The sequence below is a fragment of the Capra hircus genome, chromosome 8, assembly GCF_001704415.2.
Source record: "Capra hircus breed San Clemente chromosome 8, ASM170441v1, whole genome shotgun sequence".
Lineage (NCBI taxonomy): Eukaryota > Metazoa > Chordata > Mammalia > Artiodactyla > Bovidae > Capra > Capra hircus.
Window position 1 is genome coordinate 69,219,699 of NC_030815.1, and position 17,431 is coordinate 69,237,129.

The 17,431-nt window shown below is 46.5% G+C and overlaps 1 protein-coding gene and 1 non-coding gene across 4 annotated transcripts; one reads left to right on the forward strand and one right to left on the reverse strand.

The window, feature by feature from the left end:
* MIR320 (microRNA 320) lies at positions 6,414 to 6,499 on the reverse strand. Its single transcript, NR_129697.1, has one exon. It is a non-coding gene; the product is annotated as a microRNA 320 (primary transcript).
* POLR3D (RNA polymerase III subunit D) lies at positions 6,555 to 12,900 on the forward strand. 3 transcript variants are annotated; one of them, XM_018052293.1, is made up of 9 exons: positions 6,555 to 6,727; positions 6,916 to 7,085; positions 8,056 to 8,099; positions 9,327 to 9,478; positions 9,644 to 9,768; positions 10,176 to 10,344; positions 10,872 to 11,137; positions 11,831 to 11,983; positions 12,142 to 12,900. In XM_018052293.1, the coding sequence occupies exons 2-9, from the start codon at positions 6,921 to 6,923 to the stop codon at positions 12,262 to 12,264; spliced, it is 1,197 nt and encodes a 398-aa protein (XP_017907782.1). In that variant the 5' UTR covers positions 6,555 to 6,727; positions 6,916 to 6,920; the 3' UTR covers positions 12,265 to 12,900. The 3 variants fall into 3 exon arrangements, with proteins under 3 accessions (XP_017907782.1, XP_017907780.1, XP_017907781.1); XM_018052291.1 differs by having other exon boundaries at positions 6,555 to 6,675; positions 10,872 to 11,149; XM_018052292.1 differs by having other exon boundaries at positions 6,555 to 6,675.

Below are 17,431 nucleotides of genomic sequence, written 5' to 3' on the forward strand. Positions count from 1 at the left end.
GTAATGCTGAAGAAGCTGAAGTTGAACGGTTCTATGAAGACCTACAAGACCTTTTAGAACTAACACCCAAAAAAGATGTCCTTTTCATTATAGGGGACTGGAATGCTAAAGTAGGAAGTCAAGAAACACCTGGAGTACAGAATGAAGCATGGCAAAGGCTAATAGAGTTTCGCCAACAGAACACACTGGTCATAGCAAACACCCTCTTCCAACAACATAAGAGAAGACTCTACACATGGGCAAGACCAGATGGTCAACTTTGAAATCAGATTAATTATATTCTTTGTAGCCAAAGATGGAGAAGCTCTATACATTCAGCAAAAACATGACCAGGGGTTGACTGTGGCTCAGATAAGGAACCCCTTATTGCCAAATTCAGACTTAAATTGAAGAAAGCAGGGATGACCTAAATCAAATCCCTTACAATTATACAGTAGAAGTGAGAAATAGATTTAAGGGACTAGATCTGACAGACAGAGTGCCTGATGAACTACGGACAAAGGTTCATGACATTGTACTGGAGACAGGGAGCAAGACCATCCCCAAGAAAAAGAAATGAAAAAAAGCAAAATGGCTGTCTGAGGAGGCCTTACAAATAGCTGTGAAAAGAAGAGAAGCCAAAAGCAAAGGAGAAAAGGAAAGATATACCCATATGAATGCAGAATTCCAAAGAATAGCGAGGAGAGATAAGAAAGCCTTCCTCGGCGATCAGTGCAAAGAAATAGAGGAAAACAAGAGAATGGCAAAGACTAGAGGTCTCCAAGAAAACTAGAGATACCAAAGGAACATTTCATGAAAAGATGGGCTCAATAAAGTACAGAAATGATATGGACCTAACAGAAGCAGAAGATCATTAAGAAGAGGTGGCAAGAATACACAGAAGAACTTATACAAAAAAGATCTTCACGACCCAGATAATCACGATGATGTGATCACTCACCTAGAGCCAGACATCCTGGAATCTGAAGTTAAGTGGGCCTTTCGAAGCATCACTACAAACATAGTTAGTGGAGGTGATGGTATTCCAGTTGAGCTATTTCAAACCCTAAAAGATGATGCTGTGAAAGTGTTGCCCTCAATATGCCAGCAAATTTAGAAAACTCAGCAGTGGCCACAGGACTGGAAAAGGTCAGTTTTCATTCCAACCCCTAAGAAAGGCAATGCCAAAGAATGCTCAAACTACTGCACAATTGCACTCATCTCACATGCTAGTAAAGTAATGCTCAAAATTCTCCAACCCAGGCTTCAACAATACGTGAACCGTGAACCTCCAGATGTTCAAGCTGGTTTTTTTTCTTTTTTTTTTTTCCAAGCTGGTTTTAGAAAAGGCAGGGAACCAGAGATCAAATTGCCAACGTTCACTGGATCATGAAAAAAGCAAGAGAATTCCAGAAAAACATCTATTTCTGCATTATTGACTATGCCAAAGCCTTTGACTATGTGGATCACAATAAACTGTGGAAAATTCTTCAAGAGATGGGAATACTAGACCACCTGACCTGCCTCTTGAGAAATCTGTATGCAGGTTAGGAATAAACAGTTAGAGCTGGACATGGAACAGCAGACTGGTTCCAAATAGGAAAAGGAGTACGTCAAGGCTGTATATTGTCACCCTGCGTATTTAACTTATATGCAGAGTACATCATGAGAAACGCTGGGCTGGATGAAGCACAAGCTAGAATCAAGATTGCCGGGAGAAATATCAATAACCTCAGATATGCAGATGACACCACCTTTATGACAGAAAGTGAAGAACTAAAGAGCCTCTTGATGAGGGTGAAGGAAGAGAGTGAAAAAGTTGGCTTAAAGCTCAACATTCGGAAAACAAAGATCATGGCATTCGGTCCCATCATTTCATGGCAAATTGATGGAGAAACAGTAGAAACAGTATCAGACTTTATTCTGGGGGGGCTCCAAAATCACTGCAGATGGTGACTGCAGCCATGAAAGAAAAAGACGCTTACTCCTTGGAAGAAAAGTTATGACCAACCTAGAAAACATATTAAAAAGCAGAGATATTACTTTGCCAACAAAGGTCCATCTAGTCAAGGCTATGGTTTTTCCAGTGGTCATGTATGGATGTGAGAGTTGGACTATAAAGAAAGCTGAGTGCCAAAGAACTGATGCTTTTGAACTGTGGTGTTGGAGAAGACTCTTGAGAGTCCCTTGGACTGCAAGGAGATCCAACCAGTCCATCCTAAAGGAAATCAGTCCTGAATATTCATTGGAAAGACTGATGCTAAAGTTGAAACTCCAGTACTTTGGGCACCTGATGTGAAGAGCTGACTCATTTGAAAAGACCCTGAAAGATTGAAGGCAATGGAGAAGGGGATGACAGAGGATGAGATGGTTGGATGGCATATCACCAACTTGATGGACATGAGTTTGAGTAAACTCCGGGAGTTGGTGATGGACAGGGAAGCCTGGCATGCTGCAGTCCATGGGGTCACAAAGAGGCAGACACGACTGAGCAACTGAACTGAACTGAACTGAACTGAGTATTCCACTGCATATGTATGTATGTATATATATACCACATCTTCTTTATCCATTCATCTTAGGTTGTTTCTTACAACACAGGTTCTATATCTTGGCATTTATAAATAATGGTGCTGGGAACATTAGGGTGCATGCATCTTTTCAAATCAGTGTTTTTGTTCTCTTCAGACATCTGCTTAGGAGTGGAATTGCTGGGTCATATGGTAGTTAGCATATTCAAAAGCAGAGATATTACTTTGCCGACTAAGGTTCATTTAGTCAAGGCTATGGTTTTTCCAGTAGTCATGTATGGATGTGAGAGTTGGACTGTGAAGAAGGCTGAGTGCCGAAGAATTGATGCATTTGACCTGTAGTGTTGGAGAAGACTCTTGAGAGTCCCTTGGACTGCAAGGAGATCCAACCAGTCCATTCTGAAGGAGATCAGCCCTGGGATTTCTTTGGAAGGAATGATGCTAAAGCTGAAACTCCAGTACTTTGGCCACCTCATGCGAAGAGTTGACTCATTGGAAAAGACTCTGATGCTGGGAGGGACTGGGGGCAGGAGGAGAAGGGGACGACAGAGGATGAGATGGCTGGATGGCATCCCTGACTCGATGGACATGAGTCTGAGTGAACTCTGGGAGTTGGTGATGGACAGGGAGGCCTGGCGTGCTGCGATTCATAGGGTTGCAAGGAGTGACTGAACTGAACTGAACTGATGGTAGTTCTATTTTTAGTTTTTTTAGAAACCTTCATACTATTTTCCACAGTGGCTGCACCAATTCTCATTCCCACCAACAGTGTACAAGGATTCCCTTTCCTCCACATCCTCACCAACATTTGTTATTTATAGACTTTTTGATATTAGCCTTTCTGACAGGTGTGAGGTGATATCTCATTGTGGTTTTGATTTGTATTTCTTTCATAATTAGTAGTATTGAGCATCTTTTCATGCTCAACATGTGCATTTCTTCTTTTGAAAAATGTTCAGTTCTGCCCATGTTTAATCAAGTTGTTTTTCTGATATAGTTGTTATTAGACTCCATCTGCATTTATATAATATTGGCTATATTCTCCAATTTGTATAATATATCCTTGTAGCTCATTTTATACATTTATACCTAATGGTTTGTACCTCTTAATCCCCTCCTCCTATGCTGCCCCTTCTCACTTCTCTCTTTCCACTGGTAACCACTAGTTTGTTCTCAATATCTGTGAGTCTGCTTTTTTGTTACATTCACTAGTGTTTTGTATTGTTTAGATTACATATACTAGTGATGCCATACAGTATCTTTCTCTGTCTTACTTATTTCACTTAGCATAATGCCCTCTAAGTCCATCCAAGTAAATGGTAGGCAAATGGCAAGCTTTTGTTCTTTTTAATGGCTGAGTAGTACTCCATCATGTGTGTCTTTCTGTGTGTATATATACATATATGCCTATGTGCTGTGCTCAGTCGCTTCAGTGGTGTCTGACTCTTTACAACCCCATGGACTGTAGCCCGCCAGGCTCCTCTGACCATGGGATCTTCCAGGCAAGAGTAATGGAGTGGGTTGCCATGCCCTCCTCCAGGGGATCTTCTGAACCCATGGGTTGAACCTGAGTCTCCTGCCTCTCCTCCATTGTGGGCGGATTCTTTATCACTGAGCCATAAGGGAAGCCCATACACTTATATCCATATCTATATATATTTGGATGCTTCTTAAAATTTTCCAAACTTTCTATAGTGAATATGTAACTCTGTAAAAAACCAAAACAGAACAAAACAAAAACCTAGGAGCTGCGAGAAAGCTGGTGGACCTCAAAGCCCAGAGAATGAAATCAAAGCAGCTCTAGCGCCTCAGTGGGAAGCTAAGAGCTATTGTGTGTAGCTCTTAGGGGACAGGAAGTGTTTTCCTTTGGTTAGGTTTAGTTATCATAAAACCAATATGGAGAAAAGTTGAAACAAGTCTGGTTTAGAAACCAACACAACAAGATTTTACTAGAATATTAATAATTATTAAATTGACAGAAAGGTTAAATTTTTGAAAGTCAACACTCAAAACAATGTGGTAAAATGTTATGCATATTCTCATATATGATATATATTCATGTATACATTTTTATTGGTGATGCATATCGGCACAATCCTTTTTGAAAGTAATTCAGCAATATGTACAAAAACCCATAAAACGTGCATGTTCAAAAGGGAATAGCCACTATGGAAACAGTTTGGCAGTTCAATAAAATGAAGCATACAACTATCATTCAACCCAACAATTGCACTCTTGGGCATTTATCCCAGAGAAAGAAAAACATACAAAAACCTGTACATGTATGCTCATAGCAGCTTTATTCATGATGGCCCTTAACTGAAAACAACCCAGATGTTCTTCAAAGGATGAATAGGTAGACAAACCATGGGAATTCAGCAATACAAAGGAATGAACTAGTTATACTTACATGATACATGCAACAGCTTGGATCATCTCCAGGGAATTATGCTGAGTGAACAAAGAAATCCCAAGAAGTCACACACTGTTTTCCATCTTCGAATGATTTCCACTCTGGAAATAACAAAAGTATAAAGATAGAGAACAGATTAGTAACTACCAGGGAGGGGTGAGAAGGAGGTAAGGGCGGCTGTAAAAGGGCACTTGAGGGATCCTTGTGGTGAAGGGCTATCTTGTATGTGATATTTTGGTTGTGATACTATACTAGTTTACAGTATGGTACCATTAGGGAAAGTAAGTAAAGCATACTTGGTATCTCCACATGCTTTTTTTAACCTTTTTATTTATTTGGCTGTGCCAAGTGTTAGTTGCCACACTTGGAATCTTCCATCTTTGTTGAGGCATGTGAAACACAGTTGCCTGACCAGGGTTCAAACCAGACCCCCTGTCTTGGGAGCCCCAAGGCTTAGCTACTGAGTCACCAGGGTAGTCCCTCTGCACTATTGCATACAACTACTCATGTATCTACTATTACTTCAGAGCAAAACAAACAAAAAATTAAAGTACATCTTCTTTTGACCACTTATCGCCAAGTCTGGAAATTTGTCCTAGGAATAGAACCCAAAAGACTAAAGTACTTTAAAGGCACCAGATGTTCAAAACAGCGGTATTTACAACAGGAAAAAAGAACCATTTTGTGTCCAAACAGCGACACAGGCAAATCATGACACAGCCACCCAAGAATTATGCAGTTGTTTGATACAGCCACAAAGAAATGTTATTTGAAAAGGGAGGATTCAAAACTGTGGTACAATATGAAATCTCTGTGATGGGGCTGGAATATATTGCAAAAGTTTTAATAGTTACTCTGTGTGAAATTCTAACAAATGTTTCCCTTCCCTCAAGCTATCTCTAAAGTTACATGGTTTGGGAGTGGAGGGAACGACAGTAAAGGACATTTTTTATGTTTAATTACAAACGTCAGAGTCACGACGAAAGTTCTTTAAATCTGTCCCTCCCAGTAGAACGAACTTCGTTTTTCAGGTTCCAGGATTGGAACAAGCGTGTATACAAGGACCCACAGTCATGAGCCTAGGGCAGGGGCGATTGAGGCACCCCCCTCAACCGCTGCAGCTGCTCCAGCACTGTGCTCACTGCCCCATGTCCACAGCCCCACCCCCAGGACCCCACCAGGAGTCCGACGAGGAGATCCCCCGAAAGAGGACGAGGACGCAGCCCGGAGGTGCAGTGACCACTCCAAGGTCATCATCAAGCCGGCAATCGAGGCTCGGCCGGGCGCAGCCTAGAGCTTCAGGACTCTGAGTCGGGGTCTCGCAATCTGCCTCGCATCCCCACCCCATCCAGAGTCTCGACCCGGAGGCTCCCCAGCGACGAACTCCCAGGTTGCGTCCAGATTGCCTCTTGGCCCCCAGATCTGAGCTGGGCGCCCCCACCTTATGCCCGGGGCCAAGACCACGCGAACGTACCCTTCCCCTAGACCCTTCCCCTCTTCCTTTTTCGCCCTCTCAACCCAGCTTTTCCCGACTCCGGGAAGAACCGGGAAGAGAAGGCGGAGGCGAGCGAGACGCCGCGGGATAAATACTGTGGCCCGGCCCCGCCCACCGACATCACTTCCGCCCCGCGACAAGATGGCGGCGCCCCGGCCCTGCCACGCAGACTTCCGCCCGGCGCCGAGACTCGGAACCCGCTGCGCGTCGCGTCGGAGGTGAAATCGGGACACGCGTGGTGTGGAACTACACCCTAGGTGCGGAGGGGTGCGTCTTTGCCTCGTGCCTGGCCGGGGGCCTGGAGAGAAGGCGAGCCAAGGGCCCTAGCCGGGGTGTTCGGGGGAGTCCCGCCACGTGGGAGGGGGAGGAGCTGAGTCTCTGCCGGAGGGACGCGCCGACTCGGGGGGCGGGAGGCCACGTGGGTGGGGTTCCGCTCAGGGTCCGCGAGTCCTTCTCCCTCGAGTGACTTCGTTACCCCTTTTCGCCTTCTTTCTCAGGCATCATGTCGGAAGGAAACGCCGCGGGCGAGCCCAGCGCTCCGGGAGGGCCCCGACCCCTCCTTTCTGGGGCGCGGGGGCTTATTGGGCGAAGGCCGGCACCTCCCCTCACCCCGGGCCGCCTTCCCTCCATCCGCTCCAGGGACCTTACCCTCGGGGGAGTCAAGAAGGTATCCGACGGCACCTTTCTAAAGAAATCCAGCTACGCTGAATTCCGGGCACTTGGGGGTTTGACTGTAGGGCCTACTGTGTGCCAGGCGTGGTGCTGGGCCTTGCGAATCTTGTCTTCAGACTTCCGCCTGCAATTTTTGGGGAGCCTGCCCTACCTTCAAGTCAAGATACTGGGTCCAAGATGTTGACATGGCTCTCAGAGATGGCTGAAGAGCAGAGAATCCTAATTAGCTCAGAAGCAACTTGAGCAGGGTTTATTTCCTTTTGGTGTGTCTTGGATACCTTTCAGAAACCCATGAAAGCCACGCAGACATAAACTTTGCCTGCAATTTAAGAGAGTTCTGAATTTGCCCTGGATCCCAGTGTGCAGACTTCTGGTCCAAAGTATTGAGTCTTAGGTGTGATAGTAGAGCCTCTGTGTCTTATATTATGTTTGTGACTGTAGATGTGACGGGTAGACTGTCAAGAGAATGGGGAGGATGACAGAGCATAAAGCAGCCAGTTTTTGAAGACCTCAGTTTCCCTTTGTAAATTCTGGTGGCAGTCTAACCCAATCATCAGTTTGTGAGTGCTGACAGAACTGTCTTTCCCATTTGAACCTTGCTGGTAGAGCTCATTCTCTATAATACTGTCTGGTCTTAGCAATTTGAAGATGAAGTGTGAGAGTAGGTAAATTCCTCTACTGTTAGAGTCCTGAGGGTTGTCCTTTCAGGAGGCAGAAACTGAGGCTGCCATTTAAATGTTTTTTGATGCCCCCTTCTATATATAGCTTCACCGTTGCCTTGGCATGACATTCCTCCTTTTCAGGCACCTGTCCATTTCAGTAAATCTTTGACAACAGTATGGAATATGCCAAAGAGAGCCATATTGGTCTTCATCCATGGAAGATGCTCTTTGGAAGTTTTTCCTTTCCTCTGTACTTTGGGACCAGAATTTACCAAATCAGTGACTCCTGTATTTTACTTTCAGAAAACCTTCACCCCAAATATCATCAGTCGGAAGATCAAGGAAGAGTAAGTAGCCAGGCCTCCTGAATCCTCGCGCCTTGTTTGTGCGTCTGTGCTCAGTCACTCGCTTGAGTCCGACTCTTTGTCACCCCAGGGACTGTAGCCCGCCAGGCTTCTCTGTCCATGGGATTCTCCAGGCAAGAATACCGGAGTGGGTTGCCATGCCCTTCTCCAGGGGATCTTCCCAACCCAGGGATGGAACCTGTATCTCTTGTTGTCTCCTGCATTCTTTACCACTAGTGCCACCTGGGAAGCCTTGCCCCTTTGTTTACTTGCTCTGAATTTGGACCTTTGGGGAAATAACTAAGTAGGTGGCTCAGAAGTTTAAATTTGTAGATTTAGTTCTTTGCAGTAGTGATTAGCGACCCTGGCTCCCAGGTGATTCTAATGTGCAAGCTTTAAAAAAATACTGATGCCTGGGAATCCATCCTTAAAATTGTTTTAACTTCTTTGCAGTGAAACAGTGATTATCTTTTTTATTTAACTTTTAATTTTTTATAGGGGTATAGCCATTTAACAGTGTTGGGATAGTTTTAGATTAACAGTGAAGGGGCTCTGCCATATATATGCATGTATCCATTCTCCCCCAAACTCCCCTCCCATCCAGGCCTCCACATAACATTGAGCAGAGTTCTATGTGCTACACAGCAGATCCTTGTTGGTTATACATTTTAAATACAACAGTGTGTACAAGCAGCCACAAGTTCAATTTCTAAGTCTGTAAGTCTCTTTTCTGTTTTGAAGTAAATTCATATGTATAATTTCTTTTTAGATTCCACATATAACGGATGTCATACAATTCTCCTTCTCTGCCTGACTTACTTCAGAGAGAGATTATGTTTTATAGCCAGAGTTGAGAGCCAATAGTTTGGGCAGAGATGGGTCAGGTTTTCCCTTTCGTTCTTTTGTATTGCAACTTTCCCGCTTCCAGTTAATACCCCCCCCCAAAAAAAAAATCCACATTTGGGGGCAATCTCTATAATTCACCTTTTGTGGTATAGTTCTAGTATACACTCTTCAAAAAGGTAAAGTACAGTAAACTGAAGGACTATGCCTCATCAAGGAAGTGAAAAAGGTGCTAGACCACCCACACAGGTGGGTGCTGTGCTTCTCATGATATAGTTGTTGGCTCATAAACTCCCCTCCGGTGGAGCAGAGTGGTGTGGGAGAGTAAGACCAGTTCTCGGACGCAGGTGACGTCAGTAGTTTCCCTTGACCCTTTCACTTTTCCAGGCCCAAGGAAGAAGTAACCATCAAGAAAGAGAAGCGTGAAAGGGACAGAGATCGACAGCGAGAGGGCCATGGACGGGGCCGGGGGCGCCCAGAAGTGATCCAGTCCCACTCCATCTTCGAGCAGGGCCCTGCCGAAATGATGAAGAAAAAGGGTACAAAGCTGCCGGGGCTCTGGGAGGAAGGAATCAGTGGATTTCAGTGCAGACTGCCCAAGAGAAGGACCAGGATGGTGGTATTCCCCCGCTTGCTCCCAGTTTAGCCTCCCTTGCTGTTGGCTCCTCCCTGACTCCTGGTGAACTATGGGTGGTTTTCCACAGGGAACTGGGATAAGACCGTGGATATGTCAGACGTGGGGCCCTCTCACATCATCAACATCAAAAAGGAGAAGAGGGAGACAGATGAAGAAACAAAACAGATCCTGCGCATGCTGGAGAAGGATGATGTAGGTACCAGTGGACTAGGGGAAGGGGCTGCTTTTGTGATGAAAAGCACTTCCAGGGAACCAGGATGGGAGAAGCTCTCTAATGTCCTGAAAGTCTAGTGAGCGGCAGGAATCTTTGATTAGAAAAGAGCTAAGATGGACTGTGGGCTTCCCAGGTGGCTCAGTGGTGTAAATCCACCTGCAGTGCAGAAGATGCAGGAGACACAGGTTTGATCCCTGGGTCATGAAGATCCCCTGGAGAAGGAAACGGCAACCCACTCCAGTATTGTTGCCTGGAAAATTCCATGGACAGAAGACTCTGGAGGGCTACAGTCAGACACGACCCAGTGGCTGGGCAAGGTGGACTGCCCTCCAGGTAGGTGTGTATGCTGGCCCTGCTGTGTGACCCCCCGACTTTTCTTTGGCAGTTCATTGATGACCCTGGGCTTAGGAATGATATTCGAAATATGCCTGTGCAACTGCCGCTGGCTCACTCGGGCTGGCTTTTTAAGGAAGAGAATGAGGAAGCAGATGTGAAAGCACGGCTGGCTGGCCCCAAGGAAGAGGATATAGAGGTGGACATGCCTGCTGTGAAAGGTACTCTGTGTCAGTTAAGGTCTCGTCTCCTTTTCTCCAGCTGTTTCCGCAGGAGTGAGCCTGCCTGACTGTTTTAAGATTTGTTTATTTTTTGGCTGTGCTGGGTGTTCGTTGCTCCACACCAGCTTTCTCTAGTTGCAGCAAGTGGGGGCTGCTCTTTGTTGTGGTGTGTGGGCTTCTCATTGCGGCTGTAGGGCGTGCGGGCTTCAGCAGTTGCGGCTCCTGGGCTCTAGAGCACAGGCTCAGTAGTTGTGGCACGTGGGCTTAGTTGCTCTGTAGCATGTGGGATCTTCCCCAGACCAAGGTTCAAACCTGTGTCCCTTGCCATTGGCAGGAGGATTCTTAATCACTGGACCACCCTTTCTTAAATAAGTCACACAACTTTTGGATCCCTCTTTCTAAGCACAAAGTTTCCCTCCAGCTTCTTGGCTGAGTGACAGTGGAGCAGATCAGGTGGAAGGGGTGGGTGCAGTCAGATGGCCTAGAGGTGGCCTCTCATAGCCTTCCCTTTCTGTTATCTCGGGCAGTAAAAGAGGAGCCCCGAGATGAGGATGAGGAGGCCAAGATGAAGGCTCCTCTCAGTGCAGCCAGGAAGATCCCGGGCCTCCCGAAGGACGTGTCTGTGGCGGAGCTGCTCAGGGAGCTGAGCCTCACGCAGGAGGAAGAGCTGCTGTTCCTGCAGCTGCCAGACTCACTCCCCGGCCAGCCACCCACTCAGGACGTCAAGCCCGTCAAGACGGAGGTGCAGAGCGAGGATGGACAGATGGTGGTTATAAAGCAAGAGAAAGACCGGGTATGCTCATCAGTGAGTGCTGTGAAGATGCGCAGGACCTGGAGGGGGAAGCAGAGTGGTGTCGCCCATAGTGAAATTCGAGAATAATACGCATTTGTTCTTTCTGCCTGTAAGGGGCTTGGGGCTCTCTGTGCTTCATCCCAAATTGTGTGTGTGTTTGTTTTTCACAGTGAACTATTTTGAACATATACAAATGAGAGAATATAAGTTCTCATGTACTATCACCTAGCTTCAGCAGTTACTGATATTTTGGTCATTTATCTGTGGTTTGGGTTTTTTTGTTTTGTTTATTGACCAGTGGCAGGCATTCCCAGGAAAAGGCCCTCTCTGGGAAGCTCATTCTTTTTTTTTTTTTTTTTTAAATATTGTTCTTTTTTTAAAGGGCTTCCTTGGTGACTCAGATGGTAAAGCGTCTATCTGCAGTGCAGGAGACCCGGGTTTGATCCCTGGGTTGGGGTGTTAGTTGCGGCATGCTAACTCTTGACTGTGACATGTGGGATCTAGTTCCCTGACCAGGAATCGAACCCAGGTCCCCTGCATTGGGAGTTCAATTCTTAGCCACTGGACCATGAGGGAAGTCTGGGGAGCTCATTCTAACCTTTGCTGCTGATGCCTCCTTTGGGAAAGGGTTTGTTCTTGAAGGAGGGAGGAGATAGTTCCTCAGCCAGTTTCCGTCCCTGATCGTCTTCACAGGAAGCCAGGCTGGCAGAGAACACTTGTACCCTGGCTGACCTGACGGAGGGACAGGTTGGCAAGCTGCTCATCCGCAAGTCGGGGAAGGTGCAGCTCCTCCTCGGCAAGGTGACTCTGGACGTGACGATGGGGACCACTTGCTCTTTCCTGCAGGTGAGAGTGAGCCTGGTCGGGGTGGAGGCTGTTCAGGATGTTGACAGCTTGGTGCTGAGTACAGGGGAAGAGCTCTTGGGATCATCGCATGAAAGTCAGAGGACTGAGCAGTGGGCTGTGTGGTCTTGCCTTTCATCTCCGTCTCTGTTGATTGGCAGGAGCTGGTGTCCGTGGGCCTTGGAGACAGCAGGACAGGCGACATGACAGTCCTGGGACACATAAAGCACAAACTCGTCTGTTCTCCCAACTTCGAATCCCTGTTGGATCACAAACACCGGTAAAGCGAGCAGATGGAGGACGGTGGTGACTGTGCCCACGACTGCTGCCTGCTCCAGACGTTTTGTTCTCAAATCTGTTCGACCCAGAAGGGGCCTGTTTAGCCCACCCACTCCAGCCATTGTCCCAGTTTTCCCCACAGGGCCCACACGTGGCTCCCTTCCATGGCGGCTGTGAACAGCACGATGACCTTCCCACAGTGAGGAAACCGCACACCCGCACTGCTAGGGGGTTGGTCCCTATTTATTTTTATATTTATGTCTTAGCTGTTCAGTGGACTGCACCCTCCCCAGGCGGAGAAGGATCGGTCTGGGCAAGGACAGGCTCCTTCTTTGGGGACGTCTTGGTTCTCAGGGCAGGAGACGCTATTGTTCCCTCCTTCCTCCCAAGAGGCAGCGCGTGAGAGAGAACAGAGATATCTGGAGTCTGAGATTCGACCTCAGTTCTATCCATTACTAATTGTGTGACTGAACAAACTACCTAACCTTTCTGAGCCTGAGTCCTCATCTGACAAATCGAGGACGATACCTACCTCACAGGGTTGGCGTGAGGATGCTGTGGAATACTGTCGATGAAATGTCCTTGCACAAGGCTGGACATACACTGTAGGAGCTCAATAAATGTTAGTTTAGTTTTCCTTCGCCTGAGTGTTTTCAAACAATAGAGAGATTCCAAGGATCTCTCAGAAAAGGTGAATGGAACTGCTTCTCCCCACATTCTTACTCCATGTCCCATCCCTCTGGACTGATGCTCGAAGGTTTGGGTTTGGGCCTCTCTGTGCCCTTTTTTCTCCTAAGCATCTTAGGCAAGCACTTCCTGTTCATTGCTGTGAGCCCCTAGCCATAGGAGCCATCAGAAGAGAGGAAAGCAAAGACTTGATTCCTCCCAGCCCTACACGTGCCTTTGGGTGTCACAGTGGTCCCAGGACTTATTCCTCCCACCCTCACCTCTTCCAGCTCCGCTTAAATTATTTCTCAGAAGAAACCTGTGACTGCTCATAGATAATTATCACCCCACCAACTCAACTACTGCTGAAAAACAACCCTGGGTGAAAAAGAAAGTAGAAATGATTGAATAATGACCTCAACAACACTGGACAGATGATCTCTCACTTCAAAAGTGTTAAGTTTGAGAAGGCTGCCTCTGTCTCCTGTCCTGGCATTGGCTTGGATCCTGCTCTCCCTGGCTGCACGGGCCTTGTAGTTCATTGTGTCGTCTTGTTCCTTTCAGCAGCTCAGTACTCTCTTGACCCATCCAGTGTGTGGTCCCTGAGGAGCAGCGTCTCTTTCCTTATTCCTTGTCTGCAGAGCAGGGTCATGGAGACACCTTGGAGGTTAGCGAAAACCGCCTGCTGCAGTGTCTGTGGTCGTTAGACACAGCATTGCAGCTCCCTTTGCTTCGAGCTTAGCAAACTGCCTCTGGAACAGTTGGGAACCACACAGGCTCCGTGAGAAATGCTCCCTGCTGATTTAGCTGGCCCTAGAGGTTTGGGAAGGATGCTCCTTTCTTCAGTCTCCTTTCTGTTCCTTGTGTTAGTTCCTCTGTTGTGTCTGACTGCGACATCATGGACTAAAGCCCAGACTCCTCTGTCCATGGAATTCTCCAGGCAGACATACTGGAGTGGGTTGCCATTCTCTTCTCCAAGGGATCTTCTCAAGCCAGGGATCCAATCAAGGTCTGTCAGCACTGCAGGCAGATTCGTTTTCTGTCTGAGCCTCCAGGGAAGCCCTTCTGTTCCTTGAGCCTGTTTTTAAATTCATCACCGCTGGGCTTTTCACTAAGCCCTTCAAGCTGCCTCACCAGCGGCTAGGAGGCAGGATTGACTATGTAGTCCCCACATTGCCCCTTAGGTAAGAGCTCATTGAGCTCTGCTAGGTGGTGCTGTTCTGGTTTCTCATCACTGTAGAGGGCAGCTGAGCAGAAAGGGTCTGGAAGACGTGTGCCATGGAAGTCCTATTTGGTCTAAGACAGTTTTGATGAACCAACTGCTTTTTTGTTCTCTGAGCTTTAATGTTTGCTCCTTTCCTACAGCTGATGCCTTGCCAGTAAGTCTCCACTGTAACCCTTTCTCTTGGTTTCGCAGGGGGCAGGCTGTGGTGTGTGGAAATCTTAGGTCTGTGACCAGGGATCCAACCTATGCCCCCTTCAGTGGAAGCATGGAGTATTAACTGCAGGACCACCAGGGAGGTGGTCCCTCTCTGGGTTTATTTGGCTCAAAAGCTCTTCTGCTTTTCTGGGCTAACTCAAAGTCCCTGCCTCAGTAGACATTTGACGTTTCACAGTCTTTAATTCTCTGATTCTTCCACAAAAACTTGAGGAAGAGTATGTATCGCTTTATAGCTCACTGTTGTGCCATTTCAAGTGCTTTGGGGATTGAACATTGCGACCCTGAATCAGAGTCCCCACAGCCTGTCTTATATTCCTGATATACAGGTTGGACAGAAGTGTGGGGAGAAGACAGGACACATCTGCTTTCTTGGACAAGCCTCCAAAGCATACATTTGTACTGACAAATAAATACAAGTAACAGTAAAAAGCCCAAAGCCAGATTCACGTATGAGTGAAAATGGATGAAAATTTATTACAACCTGCATCTATGTGTATGTATTTTGTTAAGACATGGGAAGTAAACTATAGGCTTGTTCATTTCTTAACTATGTAAGTGACAAAATGTGGGCTTTAGAGTCCGGATTGAGTTTAACTCCACCAGTATAATTTTGGAGGGCTTTAGAGTCCAGATTTAATAAAATTGTTTTTAAATTACAATGGGCACAAAGTTTTTCTTTTATGTAAGACAAAAGAGTGCTGCTATCAGTATGTGATCAGCACAAGGAGCAGAAAACTAGACTGACAGTGATGTGAGCAGTGGGATGTTTAATTATCTCATGTAACCAGCAGTCTGGAGATAAGATGGTTCCAGGGTCAGGTAGCAGCCAAAGCATCCAGATTTTCTAGGATGTGTTTGTTCCACCATCTTTGGCATTCTAAAGTGGCCATAACAACTCAGCATCATTTCTTAAAATTAGAGAGTGTTCAGAGCCAAAGCAGAAAGCAAAGTACAAAACAGTAAAGGAACTTTCTCCTCATTCTGCTCATATCAGGGAGGAATATGCTTCAGAGGCCCAAAGAGCTTTGGCCCTGTGTCTGATACAGCAGACCACGTACCCACCGTTGGCTGGGCACTGGCAAAAAAGGATGGGTGGACCCATTTGTCCCTTAGCACTGATGCCTTGTTGCCTGTGAGGTAGGATTTTGTTCGGAGGGAGGAAACAGGAAAGGCAGGTTCATGATAGGCACCACAATGATCAAAAGATGCTTTCTATTGTTAAATGATAAAGTCTATCTAGGTAGAATTTTTAATGTTCAGTTATCTTTTACTCTAAATAACCAGTTTTAACATTTTAGTGCATATTCTTTCAAGCTACAAAATTGTGTGTTACATATATAAACATGCTGTTTTATTACTGATTTTGTCTCACTCAAATACAGTCCTTCCTGGTTAATAATAAGTATCTTGTACTTCAGATATTTCTGAACTAGCTGAAAATATCAGAGACAATGCCCTTTAATTCTACCAGACCTACCCACACGGTCTAATTGATTCACACTTGGCTGTTTAAAGGGAAAGAGGCTTATTTCGTAGGTATGTGTTATATACTCAGTCATGTCCGACTTTGTGACACCATGGACTGTAGCCCACCAGGCTCCTCTGTCCATGGAATTTTCCAGGCAAGAATGCTGGGCAACTTGCCATTTCCTTCAGGGGCTCTTCCTGACCCAGGATTGAACCTGTGTCCCCTGCATCTGCTGCATTGGCAGGCAGATTTTTTACCGCTGCGCCACCTGAGAAGCCTAGTCACAGTGGAAAAAAGTGACATCCATTGCATTGCCTCATGCAGGATACATCACCGTTGGGGCACTCCCCTCTTAAGAGGGCTACAGCTGTGGTGACAGATGTTAACAGCTGCTCTGGGATTGGTTCAGCTGCCACAGTTCTACTGATGGAGGGTGGAGACTAGGGTGGGGTTGGGTCTCAAGGACATCATTTGATAACATGGAGACAGGTTACCAACTCTAGGAGCACCTCTGTGTGGCCAACTGCTGCCTTGGTTCTTCTGAAGCACTTCTGTCCCCTTCCATTGGAGCACTCACTGGTCCAACACCCTGAAAGCTGAGGCAGAGGTTGGACTTCCTTCTATTTGGCTAATTTACATTTAAGACCCAGTTGGTTGGGGAAAATTGCAGTTTTGATCATCATTGGCCCAACAATTTCATCTTGCATACTTTTCAGGATTCAGTGGAGAAATATAAACCACTCTAGGTACCCTAAATAGAGAAGTTTAAGGCAGGAAAATGCATATTTTTAGACCCATTGGAAAGCTGGAGGAGTGAGCTCTAGGTTGAATCTCCAGGACTCAGAACCCTGGAGAACTGGTCCACCAGGGGAGCTATAGCCTTGGCTAAAACCAGGAAGGCAGAGGACCGGGATGGAGCTATGGGTTCCAGAACACCCTGTGTGGCTGCAATCCAGGGATCAGGAAACACCCACAGTCTTCAACTACCTGGAAAACCACAGAGCTAAAGGTTGCACCCTGGAAAACCTGAAGAAAAATCCCCAGACAGGTACTGAGTGCTGTCTGTGTGCTCAGTACAGTTCCAGTTTTAGGACTGGTCAGTGACAAGACAGAAAAGCCTCTGTCCTGGGGGAATTTGCCTTCTACCAGGAGGGAGGGAGACAGTAAGTAAGTAGATAGCACTTAGACGGTGATGGGTGCTTAGGGATTGTTTTTTTTTAAACTAAGTCTGACTGGTAGTGTCACAAATAGAGTAGGCTTTGATGAAAAATTATCTGAAGAAGTGAATTAGCAGATCGGTAGGAGGTGGCTAGAATCAGGGTCAGCATGGAGACTGGCTGGAGCTGACACCATGAGGGGACACAATATTGGAGGTGGGGTGAGTGGCCCAGATCCTGCAGGGCTTTGAGGCTGTTGTAAGGATGTTGGCTTTATCCTGAGGGAAGTGGGGCTTCCCATGTGGTGCTAGTGGTAAAGGACCCACCAGCCAGTGGAGGAGCCAGAGGAGAGAGGGTTCCTATCTCTGGGTTGGAAGATCCCCTGGAGGAGAAAATGGCAGTATTCTTGCTGGGATGATCATATATCCATGGGGTGAAAG

What these genes read in the sequence shown, in the direction of transcription:
- POLR3D (XM_018052291.1), top strand. Translation starts at nt 6,921, where the DNA reads ATGTCGGAAGGAAACGCCGCGGGCGAGCCCAGCGCTCCGGGAGGGCCC. An exon ending in CCCTCGGGGGAGTCAAGAAG is followed by an intron (nt 7,086 to 8,055) that starts GTATCCGACGGC and finishes TTTTACTTTCAG; the next exon opens with AAAACCTTCACCCCAAATAT. An exon ending in AAGACCGGGTATGCTCATCA is followed by an intron (nt 11,150 to 11,830) that starts GTGAGTGCTGTG and finishes TCGTCTTCACAG; the next exon opens with GAAGCCAGGCTGGCAGAGAA.